Source organism: Petromyzon marinus, chromosome 12 (assembly GCF_048934315.1).
Source record: "Petromyzon marinus isolate PM22_M1 ecotype Great Lakes invasive population chromosome 12, UKy_Petmar_22M1.pri1.0, whole genome shotgun sequence".
Classification (NCBI taxonomy): Eukaryota; Metazoa; Chordata; class Hyperoartia; order Petromyzontiformes; family Petromyzontidae; genus Petromyzon; species Petromyzon marinus.
This window is the reverse complement of record NC_133678.1, coordinates 14,933,505-14,959,985: the sequence shown is the minus strand read 5'-3', so window position 1 is coordinate 14,959,985 and position 26,481 is coordinate 14,933,505. Positions and strand designations below refer to the sequence as shown.

General features: G+C 46.8%; 1 protein-coding gene across 2 annotated transcripts in view; it reads left to right on the top strand.

Moving 5' to 3' along the window:
* The window catches only part of LOC116941498 (uncharacterized), a 28,775-nt gene extending 11,199 nt beyond the window's left edge, over positions 1–17,576 (top strand). For both annotated transcript variants that reach the window (XM_076066670.1, XM_032952621.2), the window contains exons 5-7: positions 755–1,093; positions 5,881–6,170; positions 15,184–17,576. In XM_076066670.1, coding sequence (XP_075922785.1) covers positions 755–1,093; positions 5,881–6,170; positions 15,184–15,486 — 932 coding nt within the window. In that variant the 3' untranslated portion in view covers positions 15,487–17,576. The remainder of the gene's footprint in view (positions 1–754; positions 1,094–5,880; positions 6,171–15,183) is intronic.
* Positions 17,577–26,481: the final 8,905 nt, after the last annotated feature.

Sequence of the window (26,481 nt, the reverse complement as noted above, 5' to 3'; positions counted from 1 at the left end):
GTTGCAAATATGATCAGAGTGTAAGCTTCTTTGCATATTTGCTTATTTAGCTCCCACCACTCCTCCATCTACCCGCACAACCCTAAAATAAACCCCACCAAACTACATTACAGTCTACAAGTAACTCAAGCTCAACTTTACGAATGTTTCCTCCTGCTGCCCTGCGTGCAGAAACGTTGTAGTTCTATTTGTGCACGTTATTAACACTGTCCATCAGGTTATATTGCCCATAGACTATCAATTCCCAAAAGACTAACATTGCCCATAGGCTTACATTGCCCATAGACAAAAATAGTCCATAGGCTTACAATGCCCATATACTAACATTGTCTATAAGCTTACACTGCCCATATGCTAACATTGCCAATAGAGTAACATTGTCAGTTATAGGCTTACCTTGCCCAAAGACTAACATTGTCCGTAGACTAACATTGCCCATAGGCTTGCATTGCCTATAGACGAACATTGGCCATAGACTAGCATTGTCCGCCATAAGCTTGCATTGCCCATAAGCTCACATTGCCCATAGGCTTACATTGCCCATAGACTTCATGCCAATGTCGAGGTCTGCTGGCCACGATGAGAGATCCTTAGTAGAGAGAGAGAGTTCGTGAAGTTTCGCCGTTCCTACTCCTCCATTGGAGGAGCACAGACCACAGTGGTTAGACTGCTATAGTCCACGGTTTGGTTTGCTAACGTTGCAATAATCGGCGCATCCCTTCCCCTACCTTTCTCCCTCCCCTGGCTGTTGTAGGTCGCCGTGTCTCTGGCACTGCCATGGTGGCGCCGCGGCCACCACAACCACCGCCACCACCTCCCGCGCGGTCGTGCGAATTCGGTGGGGTGCTGTACCGGGACGGCGAGAGGTTCCACATGGGCTGCGAGCAGTACTGCTCGTGCCGTGCCGGCGGCCTGGCCTGCGTGCCCGCCTGCCCCCAGTCCGAGATGCTGCCCTCGCCCAGCTGCCCCGAGCCGCGGCGCGTGCCGCCCACGCCGGGGAAGTGCTGCCACGAGTGGGTGTGTGGCCAGCCAGAGGCGGCGGGCACCGGCAAACGGACCAGGGAGGTGCTCGGAGGGCACGACGCGATGGCCGGTACGGGTGACAGGGCAACGCTCACGGTCAGGCTGCCGACTAGCCATACGGCAGCAGTCCGGGCAAATGCCCGGTGGGCCACTCCATGTATTAAAATATTGTATTACCTCTCACCTGTACGCTTAATTGCATATTTTCGCTCTCAGTGGGCATTAATTCCCATATTCTGTGGCCCCAAAGATTCCAAATACGCCAGTGAGATCACGCAGCAATTTGAGCTGTGTTTACAAATGGCTGGGTCGATTATTATTCCCAGTCTGTCACTAGTCACGGTAAACCCTGGGGCCATATGCGGGGCAGACGGCCACGTAGGCTCCCCACTTTCGTGTTACGTTCTATGCAGGACTTCTAAGTTGCTTATCCAAATCCCACCATGGAGTTGCGAATATCCTCCACATGCACTCGTAGTCACAGGCAGATGATTACTTTCCAGATGCGTTAATGAATAATTACCACATTTTGTATGCATACAATCAAATTCCTTAACCGCCATACTTTATTTTTTTTATTTAAAGCTTTCGTGACTGCAGGGATTCATATTTTTGGTTCTTTCGGTAAAGTCACATAGAAGGGAAACAATAAAATAATAAAATATTATTTTATTGTTTCGCCATACTTTCTTCAAATTATCAGGCATTCCAATGATGTATTTCTAAGGCAACAGCGCTCTTCTGGTATCATAGGTTGTGTGTCATGACCTCTGTGCATTGGCTGCTGCTGCTGCTGTCCTCACTTCTGTTCCGAAGTGATTAAAATTGTTGAAGCCACCTTCTCTGACATGGCAATTATGAGTCCCCTGAGCACCGTGAGTCACCCGGCCTTCTGAAACCACGGTCACTTCAAAGCAGACATTACATTGGTGCCGTGGCCGGGATATGGCCACCGACTCTGCTTGGAGCCAGCGCAGTTGCAAGTGCTCTGACCACTGGGCCACAAGCGGCGATGTCGACCTTTACCAGTCGCTCATTCAGGAGCTGCAGGGCAGATGTTTATGTTGTGATGGATAAATATCACAATGTACGTGTTTAAACCCAATTAGACCACGACCTTTCCAATGGGCCCCCCCACCCCCAAAGCGCAGTGCGCATGTAAATCACGCCACGCACACAACGCCTGTGCGATATTTCACCGTGAATAGCGGGGTTGTTTACGCTCAGCCGTTCGAGAGAAAAAAAATCGCCGAACTGCTCAACGTCAAATTCCTGACCCATTATTGCGATGTGGAATACATGAGCAGGTGAAGGAGCTGGAGCAGTGGCGCAATGGTTCACACACTGCGCTATGAACCCATGGACCCGAGTTTGTTTCCAGGCCACGGCCAACATAAAGTAGCGAATGATATCCAAACCGGGTCTAGTCTTGTCCTTCATCAAACCGCACTAACAAGTGAAGTGTGGTCAAACAAGTCCCATATAGTGATGCGGTGTGGGGAGGACCTCGTGCAGCAGTAGATTGAGAATGGCTGAAATTAAGATGCAATAACTCGACTGTCAATCAGAAAGCTGAGAGTTAACATTCTGGCCGCTTGCCAACTTACCCCATCATCCCATGAATACCACATTCCTAGGGAGTGGGACAGTTTTAAAATGCAAACTTACGTTGAATTGGTAGTGGTTACTAATTTGAGTGACCCTGGTGGGATGATGATGATGATGATGGGCTGAACCAATCCCCGACCGAGATATGAACTCTGATCGCAGTTTCCCACCTGAGGGATTTGAGTCCAGGCAAAGGCCAATGTGTATGCACGCTCACCGGAGCACCAAAACTCATTTACACAACCGTGCCTGAGCCACATTCATATGGTCGGGATAAATGTGTAGTTCCTATTTACACAATGGGGAAGTCTAAAGATTCTGACACGGATAGTATAGCGTACCAGTACACTAAAACTCAGTATCACCATCATTAACCGCGTCCAATCAATCCACTGCTGGATGGAGGCCGCCCCGATATTTGCGATGTAACGATACAGCCAGCACCTGCTGCTCGCGAGCTGGTGCTCAAACTCACGCGTGTCAAAATGTTACCCCCAAATACGTTCGTGACGGCAGCGGGTTTAACCCCGGCAGCCGCTTTGCTGTGCTGCCCTCTGCTGATTATGCTGCGTAACCACGCAGCACTCCAACCAGTACGAGAAGAGCCTCTGGGTTTCGCCACGATTATGGATCGAGATAAACTTTGCGGATCAGTAAACAGTGGTTGTTCTATGGATACACTCCACCCCGCCATGGGAATGTGTAATTTTTTACCAGTGGCTCAGGGCTGTAAACGGGAGATATGAGCACCAATGCCTCAATGCTCATTCGTGCAAGGAATCACTCTGAATTGCTTTTCTTATCTCTAGCTTCATTATAATTGACAATCCCACGTGGGTCAGATTCACAAATCATCAGGCGTGTGCGGTACATAACATCCTAATTTGTACTCGAAGAGGAAAGGTTGCTGAACGTAGAAAGGCGGACTGAGATTGAGCGTATGGTCAGGAGTTTTGGAAATCTTGCTCTAGCCCATCAGGAACATGGTTCATCAATTCCCCTCCAATACAAGTCGAATTTGCATAGGATCTACATCCACTTGTGTCTCAAGATGCTGCACAGTAACATGAACAGCCATGCTCAATCAACTTCTGGATGGAGGCCTCCTCCACCCAGTCACCAACCCTCACAGTCTTGCAACACCATCATCTGCCTCGCTTCATCGCTCCATCTCCACGCCGTGGTATGCAGAAGGTCGTGGGTTCGATTCCGACCTTAACGGCTGCAGTATACAGTACTTGGAGTTTGCATGTTTTCCCCGTGGTCATGTTGATTTTTCTCAGGGTCCTCCTTCGGTTTTTCTCTCCACATTTAGAATCAACGTGCGTTTGGAGTATTTGACTGCTATACCTTTTCACGTGATGATGAGCCACTTCAATGAGCTATCATTTGTGGCCAGGTCGCTTCTGAAAAAAGAGCTAAATAGCTCAGCGGCTTCACCTGGTAAATAAAAATATCTTAAATTTTGATTTAAAGCTTTCATGTCTGCAGGGATTCATATTCTTGGTTCTTTCGGTAAAGTCATGTAGAAGGGAAACAATAAAATACTAAAAATATAAAACAATAAAATTCTCACGACGTTTCGACTGCAACACAAGCAATCATCATCAGGTGTGAAAACCACAGCAAGAAAATTTGAAAAAAGTGGCGTTTTTTTTTTACGTTAGCACCACGGAGAGCGATTTGGCAGTTATTCAGATGGACGAGTCCATCTATGTTCGGAAAAGAGGAGGGAGGAGACGAAAATAATGAATGCGGTCTGAAAGCCACCGTAAGCGTGAACAATCAGTTAAGACCCGAAATGGTTTATCAAATCGTTCCAATTATTCCTAAGCCAGAATCTATCTTCTCGGTTGAAATTGTCTCTGTGTTTGTATATGTGGATAGCCTCATGAACACATCTCATGGTAGCCAGATGGCTTGCAAAGAACCTCTGTCTTGGAGAAGTCAATGTCATGTGAGCCTACTGAAAAAAGTGGCGTTTTTTTACGTTAGCACCACAGAGAGCGATTTGGCAGTTATTTAGATGGACGAGTCCATCTATGTTCGGAAAAGAGGAGGGGGGAGACGAAAATAATGGATAAAAAAGAGACCTGATGGTTCAATGAGCCACTCTGTCTACAGGAAAGCTACCCATACGGATGCTTACCTGAAACCGGATTCCTACCACCATCCATTCCAGAAGAATTCCCTCATCAAGACTCTGCACCATAGAGCCCAATGCATATCCCACCAGGAACACATAGCCATTGAACTCAGGCACGTACACCAAGCTCTTAAGGCTAATGGTTACTCCGACTACACAATCCGCAAAGCTATCACTCCAACCATGAAGAAGGACCCTCTTGAGGAGCCTTTCAAAACCATCACTTGACCCTACATTGCAGGGATCACAAAAAAGATCCCCAAAATCTTGAATAAACACAAGATCCAGGTCCGATTCCACACATTACATAAAATCCGTGATCTGGTTCCGTCTGTAAAAGATGTGATTCCGGACATACAGTACCCTGGCATCTACAAACTAAGTTGCCTCTGTGGTAGTAGTTACATTGGAGAAACCAAACGACATGTCTCGGACCGCTTTCGTGAACATAAAGCAGACCTAAAACACGGTAGGACCAACACCTCGGCCGTGGCAGATCACTGTTATAATTCAGGATGCTCACATGACATTGACTTCTCCAAGACAGAGGTTCTTTGCAAGCGATCTGGCTATCATGAGAGATTCGTTCATGAGGCTATCCACATATACAAACACAGAGACAATTTCAACCGAGAAGATGGATTCTTGCTTATCAATCATTGGAAGGATTTGATAAACCATTTCGGGTCTTAATTGATTGTTCACGCTTGCGGTGGCTTTCAGATCGCATTCATTATTTTCGTCTCCCCCCTCCTCTTTTCCGAAGATAGATGGACTCGTCCATCCGAATAACTGCCAAATCGCTCTCCGTGGCGCTAACGTTAAAAAAACCAGCCACTTTTTTCAAATTTTTCTTGCTGTGGTTTTCACACCTGATGATGATTGCTTGTGTTGCAGTCGAAACGTCGTGAGAATTTTATTGTTTTATATTTTTATTTTTTTTATTGTTTCCCTTCTACATGACTTTACCGAAAGAACCAAGAATAAAAATATCTTAGTTTCAGTTTCCACGCCGGTCTTCACTGCGGTTACACAATCTGCAGAATGCCATCCTCAAGCTGCTCCCTTCTCCCTGTGAAACGTCTCGCCCCCCCCCCCCCCAGCGTTTCGCCAGGAGGACACAATGATGGTAGTGGTGGTGCCACCGGGGGGGTCATCATCATCCGGCTCCGAGGCTGCTGCTGCTGGGGAACCAGCTGGGGGAGCGGCGGCGGCCGGGCCCCCCTTCACGTGCAAGATGGGCGACTCGAGCGAGTGGAGTGCCTGCTCGCGGAGCTGCGGGGCGGGCATCTCCACGCGCGTCTCCACCGAGAATCCGCGCTGCCGCATGGAGCGGCAGTCGCGCGCTTGCGTCGTGCGGCCCTGTGACCTGCCCGTCCCTCCGCCGAGAAAGGTGACAGCCACCGTTGCAGCGCTTCTCCCTCCTCCGCCGTGTGGCGGCGAGTTGATCAGCGGCGGGTGCATGTATGTGTATGATGAACTTCTTTCGCGCCGTACGTAGCCAACCATGCTCATCGGAGGTGCGGGAGGGAAGGGCAACACACTAAACACAAAAGGAGCGATTCTCTGTCCGCGTGGAGGCTCGTGAGCGAGCCACTTGCACGACTTCAGCAGTCGCCTCGTGTTGAATTATCTGAAATGTTGGCAGCGAACGATCAACGTGGGCAGCGGGCGTTACTGTGTGGTCCACAACTTTCAGATTGATGCTCGCCAGCCAGGTCTGTCTGGGTCCGCTGCCCACAAAATATTTCCTCGCCCAGCACACCACATCAAGTATACCTCATCTGGCTATGGCGGTCGCTACTTGTCACGTGCCTACTCCAGTCCGCCAATAAGCTGTGAGAAACCCTGCTGTGATTTGGCAACCACGCCACGGTCCACACCACCACTGCATTGGTACTCAGATGGGATGGTTATTAAAATCGTGACGTGGTACTGGTTTATATCTTGACAGGTGGAAGCTCTATACGCAGTACTGTATATCAATCAGCCAATTAACTTTACCCATAGCCAGATGGAAGCCCATGAAGACAAAAGTGCCTTTGCAAATGAGACCTGCGGTACATAAGCACAAATAAACGAATACACCGTTTGGTGCACGAATGAAATCACTTCATAAAATGTAAACAAATATCATTTACATTTCGATTTAAAGCTTTCGTGACTGCGGGGATTCATCTTCTTGGTTCTTTCGGTAAAGTCACGTAGAAGGGAAATAATAAAATAGTAAAAATAAAACATAATAAAATAAAATAAATATCATTTACAGGGACAGAAAAATTACAGTGCACGTTATTTTTTTCTCCACAAAATACACGATATATGTGTACAGTCCTTTTTTTCACACCTTTACTAATGAGTATCTTTTCATATTAATTCACTGGTTTATCTATAAATATGTGTATATAATAATTGGTTCATGTATGCAGTATATGTATATATCTTGCTTCTTTCGGTAAAGTCACGTAGAATGGAATAAAATAATAAAAATGAAACATAATCAAATAAAATTCTCACGACGCTTCGGCCACAACACAAGTAGCCTTCTTCAGAAGACAGCGCTAGAGTGAGCACTCCCTATGAATAGGGACAAGCTCGGAACGGAGGAGGGGGGGTAAAAAAGGGATACAACAAAACCGCCACGGTGCTCTGTCCTGTGTTGCGTTATGACTGTGCTATAATCTGGACTACTATACAATACAATATTACTGTGAGGGAAAAAGTATTTGATCCCCTGCTGATTTTGTACGTTTGCCCACTGGCAAATAAATGATCAGTCTATAATTTTAATGGTAGGTTTATTTGATCATTGAGAGACAGAATAACAACAACAAAATCCAGAAAAACGCATGTCAAAAATGTTATAAATTGATTTGCATATAAATGAGGGAAATAAGTATTTGGCCCCTCTGCAAAACATGACTTAGTACTTGGTGGCAAACCTTTGTTGGCAATCACAGAGGTGAGACGTTTCTTGTAGTTGGCCACCCGGTTTGCACACATCTCAGGAGGGATTTTGCCCTACTCCTCTTTGCAGATCTTCTCCAAGTCATTAAGGTTTCGAGGCTGACATTTGGCAACTCGAACCTTCAGCTCCCTCCACAGATTTTCTATGGGATTAAGATCTGGAGACTGGCTAGGCCACTCCAGGACTTTAATGTGCTTCTTCTTGAGCCACTCTTTTGTTGCCTTGGCCGTGTCTTTTGGGTCATTGTCATGCTGGAATACCCATCCACGATCCATTTTCAATGCCCTGGCTGAGGGAAGGAGGTTCTCACCCAAGATTTGACGGTACATGGCCCCGTCCATCGTCCCTTTGATGCGGTGAAGTTGTCCTATCCCCTTAGCAGAAAAACACCCCCAAAGCATGTTTCCACCTCCATGTTTGACAGTGGGGATGTTGTTCTTGGGGTCATAGGCAGCATCCCTCCTCCTCCAAACACGGCGAGTTTAGTTGATGCCAAAGAGCTCCATTTTGGTCTCATCTGACCACAACACCTTCACCCAGTTGTCCTCTGAATCATTCAGATGTTCATTGGCAAACTTCAGACGGGCATGTATATGTGCTTTCTTGAGCAGGGGGACCTTGCGGGCGCTGCAGGATTTCAGTCCTTCACGGCGTAGTGTGTTACCAATTATTTTCTTGGTGACTATGGTCCCAGCTGCCTTGAGATCATTGACAAGATCCTCCCGTGTAGTTCTGGGCTGATTCCTCACCGTTCTCATGATCATTGCAACTCCACGAGGTGAGATCTTGCATGGAGCCCCAGGCCGAGGGAGATTGACAGTTATTTTGTGTTTCTTCCATTTGTGAATAATTGCACCAACTGTTGTCACCTTCTCACCAAGCTGCTTGGCAATGGTCTTGTAGCCCATTCCAGCCTTGTGTAGGTCTACAATCTTGTCCCTAACATCCTTGGAGAGCTCTTTGGTCTTGGCCATGGTGGAGAGTTTGGAATATGATTGATTGATTGCTTCTGTGGACAGGTGTCTTTAATACAGGGATCAAGCAGAGATTCGGAACACTCCCTTTAAGGGTGTGCTCCTAATCTCAGTTCATTACCTGTATAAAAGACACCTGGGAGCCAGAAATCTTTCTGATTGAGAGGGGGTCAAATACTTATTTCCCTCATTAGAATGCAAATCAATTTATAACATTTTTGACATGCGTTTTTCTGGATTTTCATGTTGTTATTCTGTCTCTCACTGTTCAAATAAACCTACCATTATAATTATAGACTGATCATTTCTTTGTCAGTGGGCAAACGTACAAAATCAGCAGGGGATCAAATACTTTTTTCCCTCACTGTATACCTTTCAATCTAAACTACATGGTATAATATCATATCCATAGACAAATTCCACCTTTGAATTATACAATGCGTTATTATACATTACCCTATACTTTAGACTATAAAATATTAGACTTGTAATAGTACACTATGTCTTATTCTATCAACCCTGCTGTGTACCACATTGCTGTATATTCACTATACAATTACGATACTATATATTGCCCCATGAATTATGTTAAACATTACAATGTTATACTATTTATTATTATACAACATGCTTTAAGCCATACCATTGACCGTCGTGTGAAAGGTATTAAGAGGCAGTGCCTGCGAATGGACTGCGGTCTGAAGGTTACCGTAAAATACAATCAATTAAGAACCGAAATGGTTTATAACATCTTTCCGATGGTTACTAAGCCAGAATCCATCTTCTAGGTTGAAATTGTCTCTGTGTTTGTATATGTGGATGGCCTCATGAACGAATCTCTCATGGTAGCCAGATGGCTTGCAGAGAACTTCCGTCTTGTTGAAGTCAATGTCATGTGAGCCCATTGAATTATTACAGTGATCTGCCACGGCTGAGGAGTTGGTCCTACCGTGTTTCAAGTCTGCTTTATGTTCACTGATGCGGTCCGAGATATGTCGTTTGGTTTCTCCAATGTAGCTGCTACCACATAGGCAACTTAGTTTGTAAACGCCCGGGTTCTGTATGTCTGGAACCACATCTTTTTCTGACGGAACCAGATCACAGATGTTATGTACTGTGTTGAATCGGACCTGGATCTTGTGTTTATTCAGGATTTTGGAGATCTTTTTTTTTGTTTGCAGGTTCACCACAAGTACATTTGGTTCATTCAGACTTGATTCCTTGCAAAAGGTTTCTATTTGGTGTTTGAACAGCTTGACACCTGTTTATTGCCAGAAAGGGTAAAACCTATTCTTATTTTTTCATACTTTGATACTGCCAAAAAGTTCCCATTGGGTCATTCAAACTCTGCGATACACGAGAGATTCTACATGCACCACGAGGCGCGTGACATTCAATAAATAGAGTGTTAGAGATTTGCTGAATCACCGATGCGGAGGTGAATGAAGCCATCCCCCTCCGGCTTCCACGCTGCTGTAGACCCATACCTAAACCATACAGTATACCCATGTTCTTGTATAGGCAATTTAGTTTCTAGGTCCATACGGTGGACAGCCGTTTCAATACGGGAAAAAAAAAACGTATATTTGTGTTTCTCCCTTGTGATGGAACTTTGTAGGAGATTTATACAGTGCACAGGGTGACCAATAAGGTCTGAATTGGTCTGTAATAAGGCAGGCACTGATAAGGATCTGGCAAGTATGGTAGACCTCGTGTGCTAGGACGGAGGTGCGAGGTCGTGCATGGAATTGACTGCAGCAGATGGCGCTGCGAGTCCTTCGTGAAATATCACGGTCTCTCAAATTGGCGGCAGGTTCCGAGAGAACGTTGGGGAGTGGAGGCTGAATCTGATTCTGCCTCACGTGAAGGGAACTACCTTCGGGTACCCTGAGGCGTCTCTTGGCTGCACTGCTTATCATCATAAACCCCAACGATTTGCAATTAATTCCACCCCCCCCCCCCCCTTTACGTTTTGTTTGATGGACTTTCCAGCCGAGGGCTCAAAATGGCCACGTCCAGCGTGAGTGTCAAGCCAAGAGCACTGATTGGATCTAACACAGTGCGTACAGTACTAGGCTCTCAAATGTGGTCAGTTCGGTGGTCTCGGCCTGGTCACCGATGGGGACACGCAGAGTTTTGTATTTGAGTTTTTCATACGTACTTTGTTAAATGCATGAGATTTACATTTGTGGTGCAAGCCCTCTTTGCCTTGCACAGAAGAGCGCCACCTCGTGACCTGAGCAGCAGTTCGATGGCATCCTCCTCCAGGGTCGGCCCCCGATTGGCCACGAGTTTCTGTGAGGCTATAGGCGCTACGTAGGAACACTTGCTTCCATCCATCTCTGGAAATGACTCAAAAGTGGAGCACGACTGGGATGTTAACATGCAACACCTCATAAAAGAAAGACTCGATACACGAGTTAAAATTGTTGACCCTGAATACCGACTTTCATCCAATCGTGGCAGGTTTCGATCATTACGTGCCTATAAGCCAGCAAATACACAACAAATACACATACACTCTACAGCATGGAGGGTCCGAGTCCCCCATGGATGCTCTGGAGTTTGCCCCGGCTGTGGCTGGCGCTCGTTGTTGTTATTTGCTCCAGCGCTGTGCTGCAGTATTGCTCTCTCTTTGTCTCTCTTCCTCTCTCCCCCACGTTTCCCAACGCTGACACTATGCCCTTTCTACCGTGTCATTCGTATTTGAAAGACTATAATGTCGACGGCTTACGGCCGCCTTATTATAGCTCCTGTGGAGGGCTTCTCGGTGCTTTGCGCCTTGCCCGTCGCCCCCATTGATGTCATCTTCACCCCCACAATGTGTGCAGATACTTCTGACTATTGTATGTAGGGCGTGTAGGTATATTTGCCTACAAAGCCACATATACTATTGACTATTGTATGTAGGGTATGTAGGTGCATTTGCCTACAAAGCCACAGATACTATTGACTATTGTATGTAGGGTGTGTAGGTATATTTGCCTACAAAGCCACAGATACTATTGACTATTGTATGTAGGGTGTGCAGGTATATTTGCATACAAAACCACATATACTACTGACTATTGTATGTAGGGTGTCTAGGTACATTTGCCTACAAAACCACAGATACTATTGACTATTGTATGTAGGGTGTGTAGGTATATTTGCCTACAAAGCCACAGATACTATTGACTATTGTATGTAGGGTGTGTAGGTATATTTGCCTACAAAGCCACAGATACTACTGACTATTGTATGTAGGGTGTCTAGGTACATTTGGCTACAAAACCACAGATACTACTGACTATTGTATGTAGGGTGTGTAGGTATATTTGCCTACAAAGCCACAGATACTACTGACTATTGTATGTAGGGTGTGTAGGTATATTTGCCTACAAAGCCACAGATACTACTGACTATTGTATGTAGGGTGTGTAGATATATACAAACAAATTGGATCTACTTTTTACCCCCACATCTGGTTGCGGGGGGGGGGGGCACTTTCTATAACGTTTTGATCAGGCCTTCTGAAAGGCTCTCATAATTTAGTTGACGGACAAAGCACAAATGGAACGCCATGGTTTATAACTGATACCGTATACATTAAAAACAGTTAAGGGTATCATGGGACATCCTTTGCCAGTTTCAAATATGAGAATACGTTTTTCCCCTTTTATCTGGAAACAAAACAGGCGTTAAGTTTTTATTTAAAGCTTTCGTGACTGCAGTAATTCATATTCTTAGTTTTTTCGGTAAAGTCACGTTGAAGAGAAACAACAAAATAATAAAATATATATAAAACAATAAAAAAAAATTCTCACGGCGTTTCGACCATAACTCAAACGGTCATCTTCAGGTGTGTTGGTTTGCATAAATTTATTTTTAAACGGCGCATTTATTTATTTATAAAAAAACGTTAGCGTCACGCGCAGCGATTTGGCAGTTTGCCCAGGACTAGTCCATTTATATTTTTTTAAAAGAGGAGGGGGGAGACGAATTTTTTTTATAATGTATGCTGTCTGAAAGCCACTGTAAGCGTGAACAATCAATTAAGAACTGAAATGGTTTATCAAATCTTTCCAATGATTGCTAAGATAGAATCCATCTTCTCGGTTGAAATTGTCTCTGTGCTTGTATATGTGGATAGCCTCATGAACGAATCTCTCATGGAAGCCAGATGGCTTACAAAGAACCTCTGTCTTGGAAAAGTCAATGGCATGTGAGCCTACTGAATTAGAACAATGATCTGCTACGGCCGAGGTGTTGGTCCTACCGTGTTTAAGGTCTGCTTTATGTTCACGAATGCGGTCCGAGACATGGCGTTTGGTTTCTCCAATGTAACTACTACCACAGAGGCAACTTAGTTTGTAGACACCAGGGTATTGTATGTCCGGAATCACATCTTTTACAGACGGAACCAGATCACGGATTTTATGTAATGTGTTGAGACGGACCTGGATCTTGTGTTTATTCAAGATTTTGGAGATCTTTTTTGTGATCCCAGCAATGTAGGGTAAAGTGATGGTTTTGAAAGGCTCCTCAAGAGGGTTCTTCTTCATGGTTTGAGTGATAGCTTTGCGGATTGTATAGTCGGAGTAACCATTAGCCCTAAGAGCTTGGTGTACGTGCTTGAGTTCACTGCTTATGTGTTCCTGGTCGGATATGCATTGGGCTCTATGATACAGAGTCTTGATGAGAGAATTCTTCTGTGATGGTTGGTGGTGGGAATCCGGTTTCAGATAAGCATCCGTATGGGTAGCTTTCCTGTAGACAGAGTGGCTCATTGAACCATCAGGTCTCTTTTTAATTAGGACATCCAAAAAAGGTATCTTGCCATCTATTTCGACTTCCATGGTAAATCTGATGGCTGGGTGTATGGAATTGATGTGGTCGAAGAATTGGTCTAGAGCAGGCCGGCCATGTGGCCAGATGACAAAAGTGTCATCCACGTACCTCTTCCATAAGGTTGGGCGCAGAGTGGCAGTCTGGATGGCGTCAGTCTCAAATTTCTCCATGAAAATGTTAGCTATAACTGGAGAAAGGGGGGAGCCCATTGGGGTGCCCTCAGTTTGTTTGTAGAAAGTTCCATTCCAAGTGAAGTATGTATTGGTTAAACAGTGTCTCACCAGGGGGGGTACCTCAGTATTTAGTCCTTGATGAACCAAGTCTTCAATGATTGCAATGGTGTCAGGTACAGGAACCTTGGTGAATAAGGAAACTACATCAAAACTGACAAGCAGGTCGTCTGGGGACAGGGAAATACCCTTGATTGTCGATACCAGGTGAGTAGAATTTTGTACCGCAGAGGTGGTCTTTCCAGTGAAAGGACGCAGGATTTCAGACAAAAAACGAGCTAGTTTGTAGGTGGGGGAGCTGATAGTAGAGACTATGGAACGAAGAGGTGTATCAACTTTATGTATTTTTGGTAAGCCGTATAATAAACTGGAACCTGTTATAAGGAATCATGTCTGCATTAACCACAATTCTTGTGGTCAAAATGCAAACAAAAAACATACTCTGATAATATATGCATTGTCTTTGAAACTGATTGGTCCACACCAGAGACAGCTTTATTTTGAGCCTCGTCTCAAACGGTGTTCACCAGAGGACGCCAAAAGGCGAACAGCACAAAGACAATGCCACTATCAGAGTAATGAGAGCTCGGGTTGACCATCTGCATCAAGGGACCTCCTTTGCCAGTAGCAAAATATGAGAATAGGTTTTTCCCCTGTTATCTGGCAACAAAACAGCTGTGTTAAGTTGTTAAAACACCAAACTGAAACCTAAAAGGTTTCAATTTATATTATCAGAGTATGTTTTTTGTTTGCATTTTGACCACAAGTATTGTAGTTAATGCAAACATGATTCCTTGTAAAAGGTTTCAGTTTGGTGTTTTAACAACTTAACATCTGTTTTGTTGCCATAAAAAAGTAGAAAAACGTATTCTCAGTTAAGGGTATGTATGTAAAATTCGAACTTTTATCATTTATTTCAGGGGTGCCACGGTGGCATGATGTTGTCTTGCTTGACTGGTATAGAGGAGGTCAGGAGTTTTCGTGTCTCTCTCCCCGTGGTCGCGTGGATTTTTTTCCCCGGGTCCTCCGTTTTTTCCCTCCACATTCTGCAACGTGCGTTTAGATTATTTTCATTATTTTTCTGCTATAAATATCCACGTGATAAGCGACTTTGTTGAGCTATCATTTGTGGCCAAGTCGCTTCTGAAAAATAAGGTAATAGCCCAGTGGGCTTTACCTGGTAAGATAAAAAAAATAGTTGAGTTTTTATTTGAATACTTCTTCAAGTGATGTGTTTACATTTCCAATACTTTGCACTCCTATCGTGTTTGTGTATTGTTTGTTGTTGTAACGTTCCGACCCGTCCCTACTAAACATGTGAGAAAGCGCTTCACAGCTCATCGGATTCCTCCTCCGGTCAAGATAAATATTCTGTTTTTTTTTTCACCCCTTCCCCACGAACAGCCGAGCAAGCGCTGCACTCGCACTTTCCGCGCACCGTCGCCCGTGCGTCTGCGGGACCCGGCGGGGCCCGGCGGGGCCGCATGCACCTCGCTGCGCCGCTACCGCCCGCGCTACTGCGGCGGCTGCTCGGACGGCCGCTGCTGCACCCCGCACCGCACGCTGACACGGGCCGTGCGCATGCGGTGCGCGGGCGACCGCGTGACCCTCAGGGACGTCATGGTGGTGCGCACGTGCGCCTGCCACCGACACTGCCCCGACGACGACGGTGACGACGACGCGGGCAACGATGGTAACGAGGTGTGATGGTCATCACGGTGGTGGTGGGGGTGCTGGTGGTGGTCATCGTAATTGTGGTGGTGAGTGATGATGATGACACCATTGTGATTGACAAAGGTGATAGTGATGAAGACACAATTAAGCCAGTGATGATCACACGATTATCATGGTGACATTGATAAAGATGCAGATGACAAATGGGACCATGATGATAACACAGGTATTTAATCATGATGGTGATGATAAAATCATGACACCTGACAGTGGCACTATGATAATGACCACCACCACGCCAATGTATTGAAACACACCACTACATCGTGATAATCGAAGAAAAATAACAGTCATGATAACGATAATACAATGATGATGAATATAACATGGCAATGACATGATGATAAAAATGACTATGGTGATGATACCACGATGTTGATAATGACGATGATCATAATGATGGGAGTGAAGATCACACGTTACAGACAATATTTACTCCACAATAAAAACTCGCAGACACCACTTGCATCACGTTAACACCATAGTGGCATTAAGACCATGATTACAGCACCACCTCAACCGCCTCACCCACCACTGTCACCATGACACCACACCTACACAACCAGCAGTACATCTACACAACCACCACCACACCTACACGACCACACCGACACAACCACGACCACACCTACACAACCACCACCAGAGTAACGCCACACCTACCCCACCTCACTACCACCAGTGACACCACCACTACATCTACACAACCACCACAGTGACACCACGACTACTGCATCAATGTCGCAACGTCATCGATGACATTTTCGACCTTTTTTAACGAAACGTTCTATAGGCTTTGTATCAATAATTATGTGACTGATCCAACTCAATGTAACCATACACGGTAGTTGGTATGTACTTAGACCTAACGATAGAGCTCTCCGTAGCCGCATTCCACTATACACGGCTGAGATTTAATGTTTGCACTTAACTAGAGAAGAAGTCTGACATCTCCGATGATTTATCATCTGAGTTCCTCTCTCTCTGCAACTTTCCCTTCTCCCGCAATAGTAACTGCTACCCCAGTGTAAATACACATTTTGTATATAAAGACCTGATACTAATTTATGTAACTGCTCCATTTCTATCCCTGTGTATAGATTGTGTGAAGTATTTTTTTTTATTTTTACATTTAAACGCCTTGCAGTTACATGGTGCATCTTTGTCTCTGGCAGTTATATTTTCATTCATAGGTCACCTCGTCCCTTGAGATGGAATATCTCGTTTGCAAGGGTGTCAAGGCATTTAGCAAACACGTATTTAACATTAGAACCTACATAAACATGAGCAGTCTTTATTTGTTGGGGCATTTTTTGAATAATTATAGAAGGATTAAGGTAGGCCCCAGGGGATTCCACTCTGCCCTCTTGCCTAGATGCCCCCCTCTAAAAGCCGACGGAATGTAGGCAAGGAAGTGTGGCCAGCTCGGGCTTTTGAATCGAAAACAACTGAGGAGTTGCGAAACAAGAGCACTGTAATGTAACATTAAAAAAAACAAATAAACATTCACAAAATAAACAATGCCGTGCATGTGTGCGTACAGCAACTACATTCCAACTAACGTGCAGCCCTTCCTCAATCCACGAGTGGATGAAGGCCTCCCCTATGCCATATCAGTTGTGGGAAGATTTGGTCACTGGTTCAAATAGCAAACGCTTCACTGATGTCAGCCCGTGACTACGAATCTAAAGTCGATCCCTCTATAAAATTACATTTTGTACAAAAAAATCTCCGCAGGCATTTGCTTTATGCGTGTTTTTTTAAGGCTGCAAGTAATTTTTGCCTCCAAAAGGTATCTTTGACGATGATGTTAGATCCCATCGTGACATTGCTCTAGCCGGGCGCAGGCAGAGCGCAGCTGTTTGCGAACGCCTGCTTTCCCGTCTGCAGGCATATCACAAACTGGGTGCACTCGTTAGTACTTCACACGCACACGGCAACCCTGCACCATTCACGCACATTCCTCTCTTAACTTCATCTTAAAGACGTGTTCTTTTGTTCGTTTTGTTGTTGTTGTTTCGTAAACAAACATTACAAAAATAAAACCCAAGATATTTTACAAACGTACCGCTCGATCGTTTCGGTGTTTGTGAGTGAACGCGTTGAGACGTTTCACTGGGCTGTTTATAGATTCGTGCCATCAACCATTGGTCGTCGCTCAAAGGTTCCACGGATGCTCATCTAAAAAATGCTGAGCCCAGCATCTTGCAACCCTGGCACGAACCCCACTGGTCACAATCAAAGGCTTATGACGTTGGCGTTTGCGTCATTACCCAACGTGATTTGTGGATTTGCGCAGAGGCCATCAATCCATCGGGTCGTGGAGGGCTTCGTGAAAAGACGGCGGAGCATAGCCGAGGGAACAGAGTGGGAAGAGAGTACAGTCGATCACCGATTATCCGGCACAGCGCGGTTATCCGGCTGCTTTCCAACATTATCCAGCGGTCCCGGGCCACGTCGCTCCATAGGCCGTGACCCGGTCCGGTGATCGACACCATGTGCATGATGCAAAACGAGTAGCTACGCTTGATTTCAGTGTCAAATATTATAAACTGTACATTATACACTACATGCATACAACTTAAACGATGAAAATGCTGCACGTATATATGTTTTTCATGACTAATAACTACGGTGAAAAAAACAAAGTATTTAACAGCGTGATCCGGCGAAAAGTGCCTTGTGTAATTCGGCGTTCCCTGGAGCACCGCTCTAAAGGCTGCATCTGTCCGGTGATCGTCAAACACGTTGTAGAAACAAGAGCATAGTGCGTGCATCACTCCGTGCAGGGTCTTTGAGATTGGAATGGTAAGTGCGGTACAGTAGATGCAGTGACTTTTTACCGTGGGATATTTCTTTTTGTCTCTTTGTATGTTTATTTAGGACAATTTCGTATAGTAAACACATTTAAAACACAAAAACAAACATATCACACTTGATTTGAACTTGATTTGATTTGAAACATATCACAACATCTAAAACATAATGTTATGCAATAATGTGCAAGAAAAAACAAATTATTTAAGTCATGATTTAGTGACTGTCATGATCGACTGCAGTTGTCCTTAACCTGTAGTGCACGCACCCACTGGGGGTGCGTGATTCCCTTTCTGGGGGTAGCGAGACATGGGCAGATTTTTTTTAAGGTAAATCATGCAAAACACAAATTAAGCGCGGGGACGTAAGTACAAATTACTTTGTTTCATCAAACCTACGTATTTATTCACTTGTTTTACGATGGAGAACCAGAGGGGTGCAAAGCTGCAGTAAAGGTGAAGAAGCACTGCTCTACTGTATGGTACATCTTGCTGTCACTGCCACCTTAACCCCGCACCATGCCAAGAAATAAATCAATAAAAATCCCACATTGTCATTCTGACATGTCAAAGAATGGGCCCCAAGAATATACAAAGTTATCGAACCACTTCTAAAATCCTGTTACTCACACCCCTTTGTTGGGTGTGCCCAGCAAAGAGTGTTTGTCGCATGGTACTGTATTTAAAACGAAATTCTTAAATCCTCAGGGTTGGAATCTTGGCAAAAGAATAAGTGAAAAACCAAATTTAATATTACAAGTCAGTTTTGTGCAGGCACCATGGTTGGCCGGGCCGAGCACTGCAAAACCCGGTTTAACCACGGGCGGTTGAAGCCTGGATTAAAACCCCAAGTTGTTAACGGTACCAGCTCAATGCCGTCACGCACTCACCGTTGAGGTTTTGATGGAATCCCTCGTTTCTCTCCGCCTGATGAAGACCGCTTGTGTTGCGATCGAAACGTCGTGGATTTTTGCTTTTATTATTTTCAATTTTTTTTTATTTTCTATCTCCGTGACTTTACCTAAAGATCCAAGAATATGAACCCAATTGGGTTTGGATAGCTGCCAGCTGCTCCAATTTGACGAAGCATTCTCCGTTGTTTTTCTTTCACAAACCCCACAGTGGAGTAAAGTGCCATAATTCATTGTAACGCAGCAGGATCATTAGCGTCTTTGTGGAGAACATAAGCAAGAAAATAGATCGACAGACAATACTCCTCCACATGACCGTCTCTACGTAGCAAAAAAAAGAGATGTACTGTGTTTTTATTACACAACCCAGTGGGCCCACAGTCTCAAGGGAGTGCATAATTTCAGTAGCATTAACCCAATACAAGCAAAGTCTGAACCAGTTTCAACATACGGTGTTTCATCAGCACAGTCAGGCTTTCTTGAATCGATGTTGGTGAACGGCCAAATGTAATAGACAAGAACCCTCTCTTTACGACATGGGTTCAATGCAAAATAAAAACACGTGGCTTAAAATTATCATTGCATTATTGTGTAATATATAAACAATATCAATAAGCAGATATCTGTCCTTAATATCTGTCTCTGCACATAAAAAATAATGTATAAACACAACCTATCGCTTGTGTAGTGGCTCCCAGGGAGACCGGAGACGAAGCGCTTGAGGCACACGTTTATTCAATACAACTGCGGAATGCACGGGTCCCTAACAGAGAGGGGTAGCGGCCCCTCTACTCGATACCCAAGGAGGTATAGCCTCCGGGCTAGCATGTCCTAAACACTCGGACTGCACTCGCGTTCCTCTGGCTAAGGCGACCTAGGGGGAGGCTATCTGACCCGACCCAGCCAAGGTCCTCGGGTTCCGACCACTGGCCCACTACAGCACCGGCCCTTAGAAGGACGGCGGGTCCGGGGGTTCCCAGGGTCGACCACTGGCCCACTACAGCCCCGGCCCTTAGATGGACGGCGGGTCAGGGGGTTCCCAGGGTCGACCACTGGCCCACTACAGCCCCGGCCCTTAGATGGACGTCGGGTCAGGGGGTTCCCAGGGTCGACCACTGGCCCACTACAGCCCCGGCCCTTAGATGGACGGCGGGTCAGGGGGTTCCCAGGGTCGACCACTGGCCCACTACAGCCCCGGCCCTTAGATGGACGGCGGGTCTGGTGGTTTCCAGTGGCCTTCGCCTAGCTGGTCTTCTTTCTTCAGCTTGACGAAGACTGCCGGACTCGTCTCTCCGCCCCTGGCCACGCCCCCCTTCTGGAACTCTCTAGGGGGCTCTGGAATATCTCCCCCAACCCCTCTCTTGGGGTTGGGAGAGCCTAGTGTCCAAACGGCCCGGCTCATCCCGGGTTGCCAAACCCTATGGACACATGTGTGCTACTTCAGGTAAGTGTGCATAACAATGCTATATACAATGCCTGACACCGACGCTACACTTGCACAGCCTGCTGAGAGTGCTTAATTTCAGCAGCATTGAACCAATACAAGTGTAGTGGTTTTACTGAGACACACACTTGTTCTTGGAGGCAACACATTTATTTCACAACCCCAACAGGGCGAACTACTTAACGTACAACGTAGCTAACTCTGTACTCTGGTCCACTACCTAACCCTACAACGGGATACCATCTAGTGGTGACCACCACAGGTAACTATATAACCGGACCAGGTCCGTTAACATCCTGCTTGGTCCACGACTAACAAGCCCCGAAGCCCAGAGACCGAAGAGAAGTAGACGGCGAGTTGATTCCCAGAAGACAGCCCCCCTCGGCTCTCCGGATCATCTTGTTATCCCTTGAGCGGGACCTTCCTTCCTCCTCGGCCCCGCCCCCTCCGAGATCTTCCCAGAAAGCTTTGGGACCTCACTCCACCTGTCCTTCTCGTCACGTCCCCACCCGGGTTCCTCCATACTGTCACATCCTATACTGTCTCTCCCTGACAGCCACCTGGGACCCTGCCCCCTAGAGTCCCCTTCCATGCCATAACATACACTCGTGTCTGAGAGAGGGTTTCACACACACAATTCCACTTTCTGTCAATGACTCGCGCGAGACGCTCTAGTGACCAAATATACGTCGTTACGCAAGCAAGCTGTATGATTACATAATTCCACCTCATATCAATGTCCAGCATTAATGGTTAAAGTGTCAGCCTACACAAAGAAGCATTGGGCAGGTGAGCATTTCCACTGGCATTCCAGATTCAATCGTGGAAATTCCAAATTGCTATGCTGGGAGGCCAGTATATAATTATAGCAGCTTCTTCAGTTCGCCACAACGCGGAGCTCATTTGACCATCCCTGAACGATTTGGTGAGAGGAGTCGTCAACCGATGTGTGGATTCGAAACCTCCAAACTCTTCGCTGAGCCCTCTCTTACCGGAGGGTCTTATGCGTCCTATTGGGGAAGTTTGGGTTATTTACTTTCGTGAGCTTTGGTTTTCATTTGGAAGGAAATCAGAGGGCGTGGACAAATCCCGCGCAAACAAGGAGGTAACAGCGGCAGCCACCTTTTTCACGATTAAAATAAAGTTCAAGCTCGATGCAGATGCCAAGCCAAGTGTTGGGACGATCTGTCTGCAGTCTCGGGGTATCGCTCTCGTCGTGACAATCGCCCATTGGCATCCCAATTGAATACGATTCGAGCGCTTCCACCAATGACGTGAACTATCTTCTATGAAGATGAACAATTGTGAGGATAGAACCTTAATGCCTATGCTCTATCCCTCCTCCCCACAAGATACCTCGTGCTAAAGTGAGGCGTATCAGAAGGCTTTGCGAGGGCCAAAAACAGAAGCATGACTTTTCAAAGTTGCCACCTGCGAATGTGAATATGAAAAAGCAAACGCTAAATTTACGATATTTTTGCTTTCGCACCATTTAATAAAAAAAAACACATCCGTGTTCACACAGACCAATCGGTGATTTAGAACAGAGAAAATGGAAGTCTCCACAGATGCAACCTATCTCTGTGAAAGTTAGCAGTCGCACGTCGAAGACGCATCAGGTTATTACGCTTGCAAACGCCTCTGGGATGTGGCAGAGGCGTTTGCATTGAAAATTGGCGGTGCAAGACATTCCCAGAATGGCCTCACGTCCTGACAGGCTGTAAATGCGGCTTAGTGAAAGAGACCCTTTAGTGGCGTTACAGCGAGAAAGGGTGAGTTTGTGTGCTTCAGTGTCTGTGTGCGTGTGCGTTTGAATGTATGTGTATGTCAGCGTATTCATGTGTGGGGAGTGGGGGCGCGGTGGTTAGCGTGCTGCGCTATGCACCCGCCTACCTAGGTTCGATTCCTGCTCACGACCAACACCGGTGACGATTACCTGAACCGGCTCTGGGCCTCCCTTAGGTCGACTGGGCATCAAATACTCTTTGGTTCTATTGGGTAAAGTCACGTAGGTGAAAATAAAATAACAAAAAAATCACGACGTCGTGATTTTTTGTTATTTTATTTTCACCTACGTGACTTTACCCAATAGAACCAAAGAGTATGGATCCTAGCAGTCACGAAAGATTTAAATCTAGAATGGGCATCAAATGTTTACACATCAGCACGAGGGAGACAAGGGCGGCCGGGCGTGTTGCTGGCCACCTAATGGCCTCGTGTGTCGTGCCGGCCTTAGGTGCTGCTGGCTGACAGCACTTGCCCCATCAGCCTGTTAAGGGTACACGGGGGATCTTTGGCTTTCGTGCGGGTGTGAGAAGAGTCTCCACATGGCGACTGAGGAATCTCGCGTGGATGTGATGGCTCCTGCGTGTGACGCGTCACACTCACAGCCCTCTCGCAACGCGCACAGCGACACACAGCTCCACAACCCCGTGCCCAAGACAAGTAAACGCACGGTGACGTGGCCTTGCGGTTACAGAGGTTTCGCGGTTCGAATCCAAGGGGCCTCCCTGGTTATTGCCGCAGTTGCAACTAACCCTAAAATAATTACGATTACGCGCCGTCTGCTTCGCTCAGAGTGGGACGTTAACGATCCCCGTGGCGTCATTGGCAAGAGAGTGGACCATTGCCTGCCGGCATCAGGCTCTACATTTTGCCAAAAAGTAGAAAATTACAGCCCCACCGCAAGTTATTTTATTGGTATACATAAACACAGACGCGAGGGGGAGGGATCCCTCATGAGACTCATCCCTGGTCTCTGGAGTTTAAATTAACTTGAAGAAAACACGAGACGAGCCGTGGGTTGTGCTGAACGCAAGCCCCACAAGCCAGTCCGGCGCACGGTGCCCTCTCTCAATTGTTGGGACGTGGTTGGCGCGGGGGTTCCATGCGGCCACGGTAGCCCGGCTCGAGTCACCACCCCGCTGGAGGGTTTCAACGGCTGGGAAAGATCATAACAAAGATGACGACGCGACCCCATTCAACCTCGGCTCATCGTCAGCATTAACATTGCCGGCCGTGGTTAATCCACCGCGGGATGAAGTCCTCCGCCAGCTGTAACACCAGAGTTGAATGAGCATTAATATTAGCAACACGCTCCATGCTATTATCAAACGTACTTTGCAACAGGCACGCATGGTAATCAATGTATAGATCGCCCCGTTGGTTTTTACATCGACCCTCTGACTTTTTTTTGCACAAGTTAAAAGAGCGGCGGCTTCACGTCTCCACGAGAGAAGCTTGTTAACAGATGTACTGCGGGGATTGAAATTAGCGGGAGAGGCGTAGCGGCATCGAAATCAAACGTTCTTTCATCTGTACAGTCTCCAATTATTCGTTTAATGGGGCATCTATAAACGGATCGTTCCCGTGTACACATTCGCAAAGTGTTCCCGTCGAGGAGGACGTGCTGAACGTCGTGATGCTGTCATGTCGTCAACGTGGTGATGCTAGAATGGGAGAGGTTTTTTTTAGCACTGGATGTGTGGTGGTCCAGGCTTATGGAATAGGTGGGGGGGATCACTCAGAGATCATCAAGGTGGCCAGGAGGTGGCGGTACAGCGAGTGGGGCGATTTTCAGCGTTTACTCCCTCATCCGTGCCATTTGGGATTTCCTCCGCGCGCCTCTGGTCCGCTGGCCGACGCAGTGCAGATAAGTCGCGCGTGGACGTTGCTGCTCCGAGTGTCTCCTCGTTTCAAACGAGCCGCAGCGGATGTCCCACAGCAGTCGAGCGGTGGCCGGTCGGCTTCCCACAACGTGCCGCTTACTCATTGAACGGACCACTGAAGGATGCCCACGCCGAGTCGACGGTGGCCACGGCGCTACTCAGTTGCAAGCGGAGTATTTAAGGGACCCGGCCAAACACCTGATGCCGAGGCGTTCCCGGGTAAATATATTCGTGAAAACGCTGGCCCTGTTAGTGTACGCGCGTAATTGCCAAAAGGAACACTTTGCAGGAATGTGTCACGCACGCCTCCTCTAACCTCCCCACCCACCCCCACCTCTAGCCTCCCCCCCCCCGAGTGCCCAGGGCTTCTCTGCCCCCCCCCCCCTCCCACGAAGTCAGTGGCAGGCGATTTGCGTTTGTTAAACGCCTTGAATTTAATTTATTCACTCTCATCATCGCCCCGCCTGGCAGCTGGGCGATGCCGTGGTCTCGGAGGGATGCAACTCGGCCCATGATGGTGAAGCGTCCCTCCACCTCCGGGCTTAATAACATGAGCCGCCGCTTTGTCCATACAAGTCAACAGTTGGTTGTCCTATGAGAGTTTGGCTCGCAGCATAGGAATGTGGAATTTCCACGACTGGTCGAGGCCCGCCGCACCCGGAGAAACACTTCGCTTTGACTCTTCAACTCTGTCGGATGATTGGCTGTGATTACTGGCCCTGTGAGAGTGCGAGTTGGAGCCTCCATATAGGAATACAGTGTGGAAGCGTGTGCTCTGCTGGGCTTTATTAAACTATTCACAAATATTAAACACATTTTTATTTTATTTTACGGGGTAAGGCCTACTGAGCTGTGTAAGCTCTTCTTCAGAAGCGACCTGGCCACAAATGACAGCTCAACGAAGTGGCTTATCCGGTAGAAATTTACAGCAGCCAATTACTCTGAACGCGTGATGCTGATTCTAACTGTGGAGGGAATAACCGGAGAACCCGGAAAAAAAATCCACGCGACAACGGGGAGAGTGACACGCAAACTCCAACTATACAGCAGGCGTCAGGGTCCGCATCGAACCCACGATCTCCTGTATACCAGGCGAGGTAGTTAACATCTCGCCACTGGGGCGTGCGTGACACATTCAGCCGTGTCTCTCCGGTTCAGTGCCAGGCACACAACATCTGCACCATCGCCAGCTTACCAACGACCCAGGACATATTACAGCGGGAAATTGAGCCCAGGTTATATGCAGTAGTGAATAGATCACTGAAATATGAATAATGCAATACCATGGTACATTAATTATACAGTGTGATTTTGCATACATGCTAACACAAAGACGCATATTATCCCGTTTTGCTTTGGCAGACTGTTGGGGCAAGTGCTGTTATCGCTCGCCCCAACAGTCTGTGAAATGAAGGCTGGGTGGTCAGCACCACGCGCGGCCGCCTTTGTCTCCCTAGTGGCGATGTTTTTACACAACCACACCAGATAACACTTTTAATTCTGAGTCCACCTAGCGGACGCCCAGGACCGGTTCAAATATTTGCCCCTGTTATTGATCGTGAGCGGAAATCGAACTAACGTTGTCGGGTTCGTAGCGTAGCGCGCTAACTGCTGCGCCACCACTCCCCCACACACGACTCCCCACACACTAACACACTTATGCTAACACGCACATACAAAGGCAAATATCCCCGTATAACCTTAACAGACTGTTGGAGCAAGTGCTGTTAGCGAGCACCTATGAAGGCCAGAACTGTACACGATGGAGTGGGTATCCAGCACTACACCCGACCGCCTTTGTCACCCCAGTGGCGATGTTTACACACCGCACCAGGTACGCATTTGAGGCTAAGTCAACCTAGGGGAGGCCCAGGACGGGTTCAGATAATGATCACTGGTGTTGGCCGTGAGCAGGAATCGAACTCGGGTCACCAGGTTCGTAGCGTAACGGGCTAACCACTCCAATGCTGCTCCCCACATGCACGTACTGTTCACCGATGTGAACACGCACATTCGTACACACCCACGCGCATACATGTGAACACATGTCATGCACACACATACACACACACCCTCCCACACATCACAGGCGCACAGGAAGCCAAGACACATTGCCTCTCCCTCCCCTC